A 15993-nucleotide genomic window follows, 5' to 3' on the forward strand; every position below is an offset into this window, starting at 1 on the left:
GATACAGAAAGATGTTAATAACTCAGAAATATGGGTCATCCTAAGCATTGCTTGTCTCCATCAAGACTGCCAATAAGAGGGAGTAAAAGGAAAAGCTTTCTGGGCCCAGCCAAACTGGGAGCCCATGGAGTTCAGCATTAATAGGGTCCATTGTAAAGTTAAGCTGTGATAACTATTTTTTATTTTTTTACTTGAATAAAAAGGATTTCATCAAAGCAACACATTTTATAAAATGTATTTATGAATTAGTATATAGCCCTCAAAATGTAAACCTGTAATTTCAAAGCAGAATTAAAATGGGTTAATAAAGAGCAAAAGGTAGTGAAATAGGATTGAAAAGTGGTGAAAATGGGCCCCAAAAGGCAAAAAAATGGGTCAACAGATGAAAAAATATACAGATTGTGGCAAAATGGGCAGAAAACGTGGTGAAAATGGGTTCACAGTGACAAACTTTGGTTAACAGAGGTGACAATAGGCAGATAATGGCAAAGTAGTTTCTGTAGTCCCTGCAGTCTCTTCATTCCTGGGTTATGACATACTTGGCTGGGATGAGAGTGAGGTAAAGAATGACAGACTAGAAAAAACTCATGCAGTTTGAATTCATTCGGGGCAAACTTTTTGTTTTAGCTGAAACTTAACTGTTACCAAGCTTCTCCTCACCCATGATGTTGTGCATGCAGAGGGGACAGGTGCGGTGCTGAAGCAGCCAGGGATCCACACAGTCTTTGTGGAACTCATGAGCACAGGAGATGATCCTCAGATGCTGGGACAAAAGAACAGGTGGAGTTGAAAATGAATAAGAACAGTGAACTCTGCTGAAACAAGATGACGCTTGGTCTTCAATCCTACCTGCCCATCCTGGAACTCCTCCAGACAGATAGCACAGACAGGGCTGGAGTTGGAGCTGCTGGCTGAACCCCAGGCTGCATGATGGCGCTGAGAGCTGGAGCAGCCCTGAGAGTTGTAGGTTTTTGTCTCCAGACGACTAATGGCCCGCATGGTCTGCTGGTGGACTGAGTCCTGCATAGAGAAGAATCAAAGGTTAGAAAACATCTAGAAAGTCCTGCAGACACCATATTGTCTTCAGAACTGTGACTCACCCAGGTTCTGTTGGACTTGCACTTGTAGCGGAAAGCAAAGATGAGAACTATGGTCAGAATGGCAAGGACGATGGTAAGCAGGATACCCACGTCATAATGTGGCTGAAACGGAAGAAGATAAGACAGGAAATAATTTAGAAAAATATCAGAAAACCTCAATACTCTGTAACCTTGCCTGCCTGTCTGTCCCTTTCTGTCATGCAATGGATATGTGAAACAGTCTGAGTGTGAAAGTAGCTAGTGGCCTGTATGCTATTAAGTGATGTCAGCAATGACCATCTATCTCTTTCTATATCAAACAGGACAGCAGGATGGGCCATGAACCAAGCTAGTGCTGGTTTACACTGCAGAAACTCAAATCTTACAAGGTGTATTTGTATTTGTGGTGTATTTGTTTTAGTCAAAAATATCCTATTATACTTAAGATTAAGCTGCATTCATATATCAAGTTCAGACAAACATCTTATTTCAACATGTGTAAACAAAAATAAGGTCTAAATTAAGTGTTGCAAGTCAAAAAATATCTGCCTATAGGGCAAGCAACTTTTTGAAAAATGATGTAAAGGGAAAAATGCTTGCTGTGATTTGAGCTGCTGCAGTGTAAGGTGTTTTTATGTTCTTGCCTTGCAACAATGATAACCACCATACCTTTTGAAATGGCCCACAAAAAATTTTAAAAATTAAATGACATATTGCCCACATTACAACATAAAGATTGTGCCTGTAATGTACTTATTAGCACATGGTAGCAGTGCTTATTAGCACTGCTACCATGCCAGTCTGTAAACCAACATTTTGATAAGAAGAATTTATTGATTTTCTTTTTCATAACTCAACTGGCGCATGGAGTGCTGTTCTCATCCCGACCAGGCAGAGTCAGTGGTAGCAAGAGCTAATCCCGAAATCTCATTGGTCTCACTGGAGTCCTTAAATTATATGCAATTTGCTTTGTCAACCATTAAATAGCCATTTAAGCATATCCAATTACTGACACATCGTTACCTAAATTGTATTGATTTACTAACTTTGATATGCCAAAGGTGAGGTTTATGAAAGTGGCCCCAACATCCTTTCAATTTTCTGTAGCCTATGTGGCCCTCAGTGGAAAAAGTTTGGACACCCCTGTCATGAAAGACTACAGAACATCAGAGATATCAAACAGTAGTGATTATTCAGAGTGTATAAATCTTTAAAATGTCCTTTAAGAAGCACAGATGGTTCATTGGGCCAATTCATTAGCTCATGAAGATCTATGTCTTAATTGCATGGTGTATTTGCAACTAAACATCCAGTTCATGTGAAATTATTGTGATGTATTTCACACTGTAAAAGTCCTCTGCTGATATGACTACACATATTCCCATATTTGTAGAGGTTTATTTGTAGAGCACATTTACAAAGTGCTTGGACATAAAGTGCATTTAGAAAGTATGCAGACCCTTCATAATTTTTTAATTTTGTTATGTTGCAGCCTGATGCTATTTTCATTCTAATTTATTTTCATTCCCATTAATCTACACTTAGTACATCATGGCATAGTGAAAACAGAATTTTAGAAATTTTAGTCAGTTTATCAAAAATAAAGCCTAAGAACACAACACCCAAGATTTAAAACACCATCAGTGAAAGAACGTGTAATTAAATTAAACCAACATTACTAACCTGACCAACATATGAAACCAAGAAACACAACTTAAAAATCTTCTTCTCTGTCCCTCTGATTCCCACAGAGGTGACTCCTGCCAAATTAAGGGTAGGTTATATAAGTGCTCACCCATCTGGGCTGCTCCACAAGGATCTCAATGCGGACTTTGGCCTCCTCGTTCTTGTTGACCAAACCCATCAGCTCCTCAGCGTCCTCAGCCTCCACCAGCACCACCGGACGAGGGAGAGAATCTGTTTCCCGCAGCTGACAAACACACACGAACATTAATATGACGTACATCTGGTTTAATCTTTTCTTTCTAATATCTGAACATCTCTGTGGCTGCAAACTCACCTCGACGGCAGCGTTGGCATCATCACTGACATCAAAGATAACAGCCTGAGCTCCTTTATCCAGAGCCATGCGAGCCTGAGGGAGACAACACAGGACAGACGACAGTTAAGACTATTCATACAAACAGGCCATTCATAAAGTTTTGAATCAAATGTCATCCTTAATTGACTATTAAACGACCAATGGAAACAAGACAGTGCTGCATCTGAAGCATCCCAGTTAACTGAGTATCTCAACCCACCACTAGGTGGCAGTCATATACTGAAGTTCAGGTCCCCTCTCTTCATCTCCACCTGACTCTAGAAACTAAATCTGACTTCAAAGTGCCAGAGCTGCTGCAGGATTAAAATCTTTCTGTTGTTTTGGAGATTGTGGAAGAAAATAAATACTTCAGTTTTGTTTAAGCTTAATCTGATGAAAACATTTGGATGCATGGAAATCTGCATGGATATATTAACTATTTTCTCTCCTGAACTCAATACCAAAAAATATTGCTATTGTTGCTCAGTTGCATCATCAGTCACAACATGTGCAATTACAATCAGTGCCTGTTTTCATTCTCATTGCACACAGTCACTAAACAGTGAGGTCATATCAGCTTAAATCTCAATTCAACAACTTTATTAATCCCTTAAGGGGCAATTGGTTCAGAGCAGCTTGTACATAAAAACAGATAAAAACACAGTGACAAAGACAGCAACAGTAAGTGTAAGCTAAAATACACAATAAGACCTAAAAAAGTGAATACTGATATAACTTAGGCTTAAAAGGGACTTTCAGGATAAAAGACTGAAAGAGATATACATAGGATTCTACGGAGCATTCAATAATCTGACTGCACATGGAATAAATGACAAAACACCAATATTTTGAAATGGTGGATTTTGGATTTTTGTGAGCTGTAAGCCCTAATCATCAAGATTAAAACAAAAAAAGTCACTTTGTATGAGATGAATCTAGACTTTATGGAAGTTTAACTTTCTGAAGCTAATTGTGTGAAAAAGTGAACTTTAACATGATATTCTTAATTTTTAGATGAACTTGCATAAAAAGTTTTCATCAGTATTAAGTAATCTTATGCACCCACATTCACACACCACTGGCAAAGCAGTAGGAGCAATTTGAGGTTTAGTGTCTTGCATGTGTGTTTGTTTATAAGTCTTGGCAAACCACCGAAAAAAGGCTGACGTAAATAAAATATTTCCATGAAGAGAGGAAAAAGCATGGCGATATCATATACATCCTAGAAAGCAGATCTTTAAATATTTATGTATGCATTTTTGCTTGTAGACAGGAGATAGAGTATGATATCAGAGAGAGATAGAGTGGGGAATGACAGGCAGAAAAAAAGTCAAAAGGTCTGGGCTGCCTGCTCACCACCAGGCCATCAGAGCCGAGAGGTTTTCTAACTAATCATCACTTTAAAGTTGAAGCTGTGGCTCCATTCCTGCAGACTGCACTCTGCACATGCTCAGTGTGGTATAAGTCACTTTCAGAGCTTAACAAAGAACTATTGCATGGTATTTGTGAACAGTAAAACAACAGATACAGAGGATTCAGTGAATCAATGTTTAGTTAGCTCACTTGATATTGCCAAATGCCCTGTTGCCAGACCAAAAAAAGTTGTAACAGATCATTCTCTGGCCTTCTTCAAACATTTCAGATGGCATTTTGGTGTCTTTGAGGTCAAGATTTTATTCGTTAAATGTTCTGTTTGTTATTTGTTGGTTGTATGGAAGCACTTTGACAACCCCAAAAATGGAATAACAACCATCTAGAACAGACCGTCTGCTCACAATGAAAGACACAAATCATGTTGTTATGATGGTTATCATTACAAACACTTAAATATGTGTTTTCTGTCCTCCTGACCTGTACAGAGCATTGAGAGTGAGACTCATGAATTGTGTGGGGTTTTTTTTGGTAAGCACACACTGAGGATACAGTGATTTTTTCTTCGCTGTAAGCTGCAGTTATTGGAGTGGTCATGCATTCACTGATCAGTTCATTAGGTACACCTATTCAGCTGCTTATCAACACAAAGTCACTTAAATCATCTTTCTTCTCCATTCTAATGCTCAGTTTGTACTTCAGCACATCATTTTCATCATGTCTTCATGCATGAATGCAATGCTTGTTGCCATGTGATTGGTTGATTAGATACTGTGATAACAAGACGTTGCATAGGTGCACCTAATAAAATGAACAGTGAATGCATGTCAATGTCCTGACCATCTTTGCTGACCTGACATTGACTTGTGTATTAGGCCTGATCTCTACGTGTTGTTATTTTTTTTTTTATCTATGTGCTTTGAAAAGCAGAAATTCTTTTTTCGAGCTCTCATTTCATCAATATCTCATCACAAGCTCTCAAGCATCTGGCGTCTGCCAACACTTAATGAGGAAGAGACACAAGTTTAAACACCTAATCACCCGGGTCAAACACAACACCAAACACTGATTTCAAGCCTTCAGGGCAGGGCAGGACGAAACGTACGAGAACACACGTACACTCAACACACGTACGCTCATCACATTTTTACAGACATTCAGCTAAATGCATCTCTCAGCTGATGTATTTTTCACATGAATGAAAACACTATTGATCTCCTCTGACACTACAGGAAGAGAAAATCAAAGTATGGAATGGAAGAAGACTTTCCTTCATACTTAGGTCATCAATACTTTCAACTCTCTGATCCAAAACCAAGTAAATTTGTCCTGACACCAGAGGAACATCAGTATGATTCTTGTAGAAATCTGATAACATCAGTATCTGTTTTGATGTGATGGTGAAAAAATACAAGCCCTAGGTACCCAAAACTGGGCTATTTCTTGGTAATGATTATCAAAAATTACATGCAAACTTTTTCACACTGTCTGCATTACACAAAACACTGGCAACGCTGCATTATAGTCAATTTATGTAGAATTTAGAAAAGATTTAAACCTGTATGAGTGAAGTGGACAGCCAGAAGGAGTGTATTCATGAGGACCTAAAAAAATACAAAAGAGTCAGAAATTCTGACAACCTTACCAAATGATTTTAAATGGCATGCTTAAGTTATCCGTAGTTATGACAGGGTATTTGGGCCAAAAAAATGAGATAAAAAATAAAGAGGATCTCTTGATTTTTTTAGAAAGATCTCTGTATTTGGGATCATAAGTTGTAAATGACCAGAAATCAAATTCTGAATTTTTGACTTTTTAAGTCAAAATAAGTTAAGATACCTGATGAAGGTCAGTTAGACCGAAATATTGTGTGTTGCAATAAATATCAGCAAAATGTGACGGTATGCAGAAGCCTCTGTGAACTATTGTAAGCCTATCATTCTCTGACAAACCCATCACAGTTTCAGGTGTACAGAGACCCCCCTCCAGAGATCCTTACTTTTCAAGTCCTACATTGATGAGAAAAAAGGAGTTTAAAAGTTGTAAATATCCAAGAACCAAAACTTAGAATTGTTGAGATTATAAACTCAAAATTATTCTAGATAAGCTGTTCGTCATACATAAATAGAGAGCTACTCAGAAGTAAATGACACACTGACAGCATCTGAAAAAACTGTGTCTGCATTGGATCCAACCAGTGTTTGAATTCCATTGCTCTTAATTTTTTATCACCTTATAAACTTAAAAAAACATGAGTTTACAAAGTTAAAAACTAAACTAAACTTGAAAATTTAGATTTTTTTGCATTAATTTATGACTCAGAAATGTGAGTTTGATTCAAAAACATATACAACACTATATATATATATATATATATATATATATATATATATATATATAGTTCCCTCTGACAATAAACTGATCTATTTAATTAATTATTATCATTATTATTTTTTTGTTTTTTGAGAGAGGCCCTAATATGCCTTCGTGCATAGTTGTGGAAAGCATCAAAGCTTAAAGAGAAGAACTACAGATCTTCAGATGTAATTCTAACCAAAAACTACTGAATCTAATGAGAGAGAGAAAGCATCGTCTGAATCAGGGTTGTCATCAGAATGTCTAACTTCAGTATGATACTATAAAATTAGGCATTAACAATAACATTATCTATTCCACAGCATCAAAAATAGAAATCCAACACGCCTAATTATCAAACAAATGCAGGTAAACTTCTGCACACTGTCTCAATGTCACTAAGACATTGGAAAAGGTTAAGTACTGCAAAATTATTCGTTTATTTCATATAACATTATTATATGAAATATAAAATATATATAACATCATATAACATTATTAGTTTATTTGTGCAACTGGAGGCATTTTCAGTCATCTGGAGGCCTCAGCCAGGGAGCAGTATGAGGCCCTTCTCAATTTAGTTAAAAGCAATTATGGTAAGTAAAAAAAAAAAAATGTATATAGCACCTTTTTCAGGTGACAAAGCCAAAGAAATACCCAAATTCTCAGCTGTACTTCATCATCTCTTAGAGGAGCATTGTAACTCAAACTACCATATCTATATTTCAGTCAGGAACACTCTCTTCATACATTTTACAATTTCATTGCTAAAAGTATTTACAGTTTTATTTTGTGGAGAAGGCTCTGTTAAAAAGATGCTCCCTCGGTTAGTCAAGTAGCATGCTTTGACTTTCCAGGGTGTGTATAGCTAGAAACCCCCATATGGATAGATACATTAATGGCAATGCATACCGAATACAAATAAGTTCGTTCAAAAGCAATTAATCCACAGTAGCATGAATCTGAATATGAGGGAGCAACAACCTCTCTGCTATAAAGGAGGAGGCTGGGGTGGAGGAGGTTAAGCTTTCCCAGCAGCAGCGTGGTGCATCAGCATATCTAAATACACCGCTGTGTTGAGAGAAAGAGCTGTGATTGGCTGTGGGAGCTGGGAGGTGATTTCTGGGATTAGCTTCATACATTTAAAATGTCTCTAGGCCAGGTATAATTCATGAAGTAAGATCATACACTATTGCTTTTAATGCAACATCCATTCTTCTGTCATAAATCATACATTTATATCTATTGCACAACATTGTAGCACACAGTTCATTGTTTAAATTAGTCTATGAGGATCTACCTCACCATAATTTGCTTGATATAAAGGCATTTTGGGGCCTTTTAAGGGGCATGGGCCTTGCCGTTGGAGCAAGAGTACCTCCCCAGTAACTATTCTGAATTTCTATGCCATTTAATTCACTCTTTTACATCTCAAACATTTATCCTATGGATGTAATTTTACAGATACACCTTGCATTTGATGCACACCGATAGTGACTGTATCTCCAGACCCCTTGGAGCGTGAGACCCAAGGAAATTGCTTCTTTTTACCTAATGGTAAAACCGGCTTTGTGTGCAATTAAGACAGTTTGCAGAATTTTGCCTGCATTTTTTATAAGTTTTATTTTATTTGTATTAAATAGGGGAGAAAAAGTTTAACAGCAGAAAGCTGCTGTGCTGCAGAGAGTTTATGTTACAAATTCCTAACGCTTCCCCCCAGTTAGGTCTTCTGATGGATTTAGTCCTCTCTTTTGTCTTGCAATGTGCCTGATATTTGGTGCCTCTGGCTTGTAATTCTGTTACCATGCTCTTGAAACAGGTGCTGATATAATTAGATTTTTATAAGAACTGTATCAAAGTTTAAAAATCTGGTGTTGCGACATGTAAACATGACATGCCATCAGCCTCCTGCAGTGTGATCATGAATTAAAATCATGGTTTACTCTTATAGCATGTCTCTGAGCATGCCCAGTAAAGGTTAAGAAACATTGCCCCACACAAACACTGAAGCTATCCAAAGACCATAGTTTTTCTGGTCAGAAGGAGGTCAAATAAAAAAATTAACATATCCATGTCTTTGATCTGGCTTCCAGCTCTTCTGCTGCAGCCTTCCCCATTTTCTAAGAACAGTAATTGTAGTACATGCATGGGCTTAAACGGGGTGCGGTCACATAGAAGTAAAAAAAAAAAAAAGGCTGGATCTTTGACATGTGGGAATTTGCTTTACCTGGGGTTCAAAAGTTCCCTACACAGCATGAAGTCTTTAGTCCTTTAATCGAGGGAATAAATGAAGGGAAGCACGATTTTGTGGTCCTACAAAGACACACACAAGCACTGGAGAAGTTTAAAATAGTCGTCTGTAGTTGAAGAATATATTATGAGAAATGTCTCCCCTGGCTGCTGCTGTGGTCTTATTATACCTCAGTATTAGTAGTAGAAATACCACAGAGGGATCACCAAACTGTAGGCCTCCAGTGAGTCGACTGGATCTTAATAGGACATATATTTAAACTTTAATGATGCTGTGAAAAGCTGCGCTCTGACGCTGACATGACAGCACGTTTTATGTTTGTTATGGTCACAGTGAATCAGACATGGCTGTGGTTAAGTAAACACCCATCCTCATGCTGAGCAGCTCCACACATGTGATTAAACACTATTTGGCATCTGAGGAAAAACAATCACAGCATCGGAAATGACTGCGGTCTACAGCGGAGACGTCATCAGTGAAAGACTAACAAACAAAACACATACCACAACACGCTGCTTCTACTTTTAACGCTGACAGAGGGGGAGGAAAAAAAAACACGGGATGCGCTTGAGTGACGGGGTTTCAGAGGAGGCCAAGACACTCTTACTTTCCCAATAGAGCAAAATGCACTATAATAAAATGGTCTGGCTTTATTCTTAAACTCACGTGGAGGATTTTCCACACAGTCAGAAAAGCACACGTGTAACTAATAACTTTAACAATGGCTTTGTTCTGTCTTAGTGTCAGCAGAGAAATACCACGATCATGACACTGAAGCTGCTTCATAAAGTTCACATGTCATTTTATTATCAACAAATACTGCTGCTTTGAGAGTGTTACTAAATCTGCTTTATCTGTTATGTCATGTAAACAAACCATCCATGCCTCCATATTTCACTGCACTAGGAGCAGTCCTCAGCAGACTCCAGCATTAACCTCAACTCATCTCGTGTGAACCACACATCTAAAATAGTGATCTGCCTTCTGCAGCATCAGGTGGCCTATGTGAGGCCAGGCCTCGCTGTTTGTTTACATCTTCACTGAAGTGCGGTTTGAGAGCTGAGCCTGGCATCACAGCATGTCTCAACAGGACAGAAACAAACGACTCTGCCCTGATGTCTTCATTTCACATTAAAGAAGAGCCAAGGGTTTCATGGTCGCCTGACAGGATGACTTTGACCGAGGGAAATCATGCACTGATGCATTGGTTTAATCTTGATGAACAGCTGATATCAGCAGGGGTAACAAACATCGGCCACTGGAAAATAGTATGGCACTAACAGATACCAGTATCAGTGTTTTTCTGTTGTAGCTCATCAGTTTAGTCCTGCCTTCTACCAAACTGCTGAATCCTGAACAAGGCTGCCATTAGGGGGATAAAGAGGAGAGCTTTCTGGGGTCCAGCCAAACTGGAGGCTCATGGAGGTCAGCAAAATCCTGGTTCACTGTAAAGTTCAGCTGTGACAGCTGTATTTTTTATAACCTGAATAATAACTGCTCTTACCAAAGCAACAACAAGTGAAAATCAACTTTATTTATTTATGTTGTAGTACAATAAAGACTTTATCAAAATGCAAACCTATTTTCTTAAAATAGAAAAACCTTTTCATTGGTAAAGTTAAAAGAATGGATGGGCACACTAATAAAAATGATTAGGAAAGTAATGTCAGATTTCAGAGCTAAGACACGATGTGCTCAAACATCAGGATGCCAGAAAATAAAGACAGTTAATGAAACAGAACTGAATAATGGGGGAATGAGACAAAAAATGGCTTCACGTGGTAGAGCAGCAAAAATTAGTTAAAAGTGTTAAGAAGTGGCAAATGTGTGAAAAGTCGCATAAATAGGTTAAAAGTGGCACACAAGTGCAAAAAGCTGCAAAAAATGGCCTAAGTGGCCAAAAAACTGGAAATATAGGCAAAAAGTGGCATCAATGGATCAACAGTGGTAAGAAAAAGAAGCAAAACCAGACAAAAAGAAGCAAGAAAAAGTGGCACATTAGGGAAAGAGCAGCAGAATGGGTAAAAAGTGACAAGAAAGTGGCAAACACCGGTTAAAAGCAGCAGAAATACATTAAAAGTGGCATGTAGGTACAATAAGCAGCAAAAATGGGTTAAAAGTTACAAAAAAACCTGGCACATAAGGACAAAAGCAGCAAGAATTGATCTAGAGTGGCAAAAGTGGCATATAAAGGCAGAAAGAGGCAAAAAGAGATTAAAAGCAGCAAAGAGAAGAGGCAAAAATGGGATAAAAGCAGCAAAATGGGTTAAAAGTGGCAAAAAGTGGCACACAAATGCAAATAGCTACAAAACATTGGTTTAAGTGGCCAAAAAACTGGCAAAAATGGGGGAAAAAGTGGCAACAATGGATTAACAGTGGCAGGAAATAGTTGCAAAAATAGAAGAAAAGCAGCAAAAATGTGTATAAGGATCAAAAAAGCAGTACATTGAGGAAAAGAGCAGCAAAATGGGTTAAAAATCACAAGAAACTGGCATGTGAGGGGGAAAAGCAGCAAGAATGCAATTACAATGGGGAAAGTGGCATATAAAGGCAAAAAACATCAAAATGGGTTGACAGTAGCAAAAAAGTGGCAAAACACCAACAACTGATTAAATCTGGCAAAAACAAGAGGCAATACGGGTGAAAAACTAGCAAAGATGGGTTTAAAGTCACAAAAAAGTGGCACATATGAGCAAAAAGCTTCGCAAATGGATTAAATCTGGCAAAAATGGGAATAAAGCAGTAGATGTGGGTAGAAGCAGCAAAATGTGGTGAAAATGGGTAAAAAGCGGCAAAAATAGCACTATACTCAAGAAAACAATGGTAAAAAGCAGCAAAAGTGGGTTAAGAATGGCAACAAAAGTGGCAAATTTCGATATTCAGAACCCCATAATAGCTTCACACACTTTTCAGGTCCAAAATGAAGTTACTGTTAACCAGGACGCTAGCACCAATGCTACTGATCCAACACACACATATTGACATCATCAGTACATCACATCACATGGCTCATTCTCTGGGTTTGTTTATTCTGGTGGCAGGCCGGATCCTAATGAGTTTATTTTTTGTCTAGGAAGAAGAAGTCACCTGTTGGACAAACTGATCTGTTTTCATGGTCAGACATGAGAGAAAATGTTGGCAGTGAGAGTGTTGTGAAAAGCATCAGTAATTATGAGCATGACTTAAAATCCTCATGACCATTAATTACATCCCTCCACACTCGTGTCATAAACTACGCCTGTTGCATGGCATGCTCTCTGACAATCTTTCCACCTCTGCAGAACCTGGCACAAGACTCCATTCACTCTCCTATCCTTGTGTGACTGTACACATCTCACAGTGCATGAGTAAATTACACCACTGAATAATGTGTAGGAAGAAAGAGCGAGAGTAAAGGAGGTAAAGAAGAAGAGAAAGTAAGGGGGGAAGGGGAGGAGTGAGCAGGCTGCTGCTGGTGTATTAAAGTGTCTAATGACAGAGTACAGAGCTCCGGCCTGCAGGTCTGAGGCCGACTCTCTGCTCTGTCATTTCTCCTGACTCGGCCGGCACATTGGAACCTGAACTGAGGCACTGGGATGCACCGCACGGCTAAATGAGGAGCAGACGGGGGCTGGTTGGTTAAAAAAAAAAAAAATAGGGGTATGAGTGGGGGGGGTTAAGCAGCATTTAAATTAGGTGCAGACTGTGTTGATGTTTGGGAATTAGTGTATTACTCAACTGCTTTAGTCTGCAGAAAATGCTCTTCTTTCAACTATTTTGAAATGGGATATTCAGGACTTAATTTTCCACTTTATCTCTGACCTTATGGCAACATAAACATCTAAATAACTCAGCCCTGCTATACTATTATCTCAGAAATCCTCATGCTATTCACTATGATGATTAGCATTACATTAAAAAGTTACAGAATTCAAGGTTATGCTCATTTTTAAACAAGAGGAGGACGTCTGTAACCCTGCCTGTAGCTCTTAGTCTCATTGGTGTTGGTAAATCCTTCAGGGTTTTGATTGAAAACACATTCAAAATGCTTTTAGATCAATGGTTCCTCACTGATCTAGCATCAGGACCCACCACCACCTCATTAAAGAGGAGTCTGGACAAAAATTTCTGGATGTTTTCATGACAAAGAGAGACAGGATAATAGAAATCAAAATGTCTACGTATCTCTGCAGAAGCCCTATGCAGACATGCATGCTTATATTTGATTTTACTCCATTTTGCTGTTACATGCATTTTGCATTTTTTCTAACGATTTAAAGAATTAGTGGTTTTTATTTTACTTATCAAAGAAGAGAAAAAAGAATAAATTCAAAGTTTCACCTCATGATGACGCTTGATAAAAACCAAAAACATCCACAGAGTCGTGCAGTTTACTCTGAAGTAAACGTGTCTGTATCCAGTGTCACAACAATCCATTCAGTCAATGTTTTCCCTCCAAACCATAGTCTGTATATGAGAACATGACGTAGCCAGGCTGACATCACCCCTTGGTTTGTGGACGACTGTTCTGAAGCCTCCACTTTGGCCTTTCAGCTGTCACCATCTTGGTTTTTCAGAGACAGAGGTCACCATGTTTAGAGGAAAGGCGGATGTAAAAGGCCACAATTTCAGTCTGGTTGACAGTTTGACACACCCTACAGTATATCCTACTTTATCTTTATTTGTTCCCAAATTGGAACATTATTTAAAAATGGACAACACAAAGAACTGGAGAGACTTGAAATTAGAGATTAGGATCATGAACATGTTTGGGAAATATTCACTTGGGAAAACACTGAAGCCAGAAGTTTGCTTTTTTTGCTTGTAACTGAGATAGTTCAGACTTTCCTGTCAACCATTAAACGTTCAAGATGTTCAAGGAATGAAGCATGGCTTCAACTTTTAAATAACAGTGTTAGAAAAGTCAGAACCACATCCTGAGTATGTCTGTATATGTAAGTAAGTAGGTAAATGAATAAATAAATAAATACTAAGACTGATACTGTCGATTAACTGGTTGTTGTGATTATTTAGGTTCAACCAAAGTGGTTTAGTTACTGATTGAGAGGCAGCAGAAAATCAATAGATCAGCTCCCAGCACTCTCAGTAAAAATATTTCACAGATGAGCTTAAAGTTGTTTAAAGGTTAGATGTTAAAAGTCTGCCTTTGTAGTTTTTGTATTAGTAGTACTTGTAAGCTGTACAACAATGCCTGCAGAGAGGTCTTCAAGTTTACAATAGTGCCACTACTGCATTTTGTAGAGGTACCTTTACTTTTGAAAAAGGAAAATCTTAAATTTTTTTTGAAATTATTTTGAAAGCAGTACTTTTATTGTTTTATTGTATATATAATAATCACAATATTATCCAGTACAATTGCATTATTACCAAATCATGCAGCACTACATCACATCCCTTTTCTACCTTGGAACACAGAGCCTTGTAGTCTAAATGAAAAATCTGTGCCATGCTTTGGTAAGCAGTCAGCAGTGAGTCCAGGTTCTGCCTACAGCAGGTGGATGGTAGGGTCAAAGTTCAGAAAGGATGCAGAGAATGATATGCTGATTGCTGCACCGATAGAGTAACATCTTTAGGTGGAGGCAGTGTGATGGTGTGGGGCGAAATCTCCCTCACTGGAAAAACAAGGGTTGTCATCATTGGAGGCAATCTTAATGCAGAGACATATCAAGATGAGATTCTGCAACCAGTGGCAGTCCCATATCTCCACAGTCTGGGAATGAACTCTATCCTCCAAGATGACAACGCTCACCTCCACAGAGTGGGGTTTATCAGAAACTACCTTCAGAGTTTGGAAGTGGTGAGGATGGAATGGCCTGCCAGCAGTCCTGACCTTAACCCCATTGAACACTTGTTGGATCAGCTTGGGCGTGCTGTTCATGCCAGAGTGACCAACACAACCACGTTAGCTCACTTGCATCAGATGCTGGTTGAAGAATAGGATGCCATCCCACAGCAATGTGTGACCAGCGTGAGGAAGAGGTGCCAGGCAGCTGTTGCTGTGTATGGTTCTTCCACATGATACTGAGGCTCCTGTTTGTTAAATTAATAAACTGTTAAATTGCTCATGTCTTGTGTCTTCTGACATCAATCATACAATCCACCTAATACCAAACAAGAGTCAATGGCAGAATAATCTGATTTGCATTGGCAGAAAAGATCTGGAACATTTTTAATGGCCGCAACCCACATATTCAGCTCTGCTGCTCATCCCACAAATACATGTTCCTTACAAATGTGGCACCATTTAAAAGGGAAATAAACAGGCTTTCCAACGGTATAAGATATATTACAAAGAAGCATTTTTACAACAAAGAAATAATCTACCAAACACAAATTATCCCAGTTTACCATGCTTTTAAAGTAATGTAAATCTAAACTCCTGATTGAAGTAAATAATATGTATTAGACAGTTATATAGCTAAAGAGAAATAGACAAGAGAGTCATGGAGGTTTGGTGGTTGACATGGAGGCCACACTGACTGCCTCACCTCACTTTTACTTGTGTTTCTTTTTTCATCAGTCCTGGCACACTTGACTAAAAGCTGAAAACTGTAGTTTGGTAAACAGCATTACTAAAACCTGAGCCTGACGGTTTTCCTTTAAATATTGTTTACCTAGCTTTAAAGCAGTATATTTAAGTCTAATTGTCTGTAAATCATTGCTCTGTGAGAGTAGCTGTGCAGAAATGGAGTTAGTTGGAGGAGGATGGGTGTGGCTCTGCTGGGTATCCATTACTCACAGGGGTACTTTGATGTGGGGCCTTGGAGAGGGAGGAGGGGGGGTAATGTATGAAGAGGAGGGGTGGTTGGGGGCAGGAGGGGCCAGGGCGGGCGTGTCAGGGCAGGTGAGCAGATTCTACTCTCTCAGGAGAAGTATTGAGCCTGAGGGGGGTGGGC

The 15993-nt window shown here is 38.7% G+C and overlaps 1 protein-coding gene across 2 annotated transcripts in view; it reads right to left on the reverse strand.

Annotated features, from left to right (window-relative positions):
- The window catches only part of LOC121519335 (E3 ubiquitin-protein ligase RNF43), a 170717-nt gene that overhangs the window by 2533 nt on the left and 152191 nt on the right, over positions 1 to 15993 (reverse strand). Inside the window, exons 3-7 of one of the 2 annotated variants that reach the window (XM_041802231.1) lie at positions 3100 to 3174; positions 2875 to 3009; positions 1101 to 1202; positions 850 to 1020; positions 661 to 763 (exon numbers count right to left, since the gene is read on the reverse strand). In XM_041802231.1, the coding sequence (XP_041658165.1) occupies positions 661 to 763; positions 850 to 1020; positions 1101 to 1202; positions 2875 to 3009; positions 3100 to 3174 (586 nt within the window). Of the gene's footprint in view, positions 1 to 639; positions 764 to 849; positions 1021 to 1100; positions 1203 to 2874; positions 3010 to 3099; positions 3175 to 15993 lie in introns of both variants that reach the window. The other variant, XM_041802229.1, reaches the window with a different exon arrangement.

Source organism: Cheilinus undulatus, linkage group 12, assembly GCF_018320785.1.
Source record: "Cheilinus undulatus linkage group 12, ASM1832078v1, whole genome shotgun sequence".
Lineage (NCBI taxonomy): Eukaryota > Metazoa > Chordata > Actinopteri > Labriformes > Labridae > Cheilinus > Cheilinus undulatus.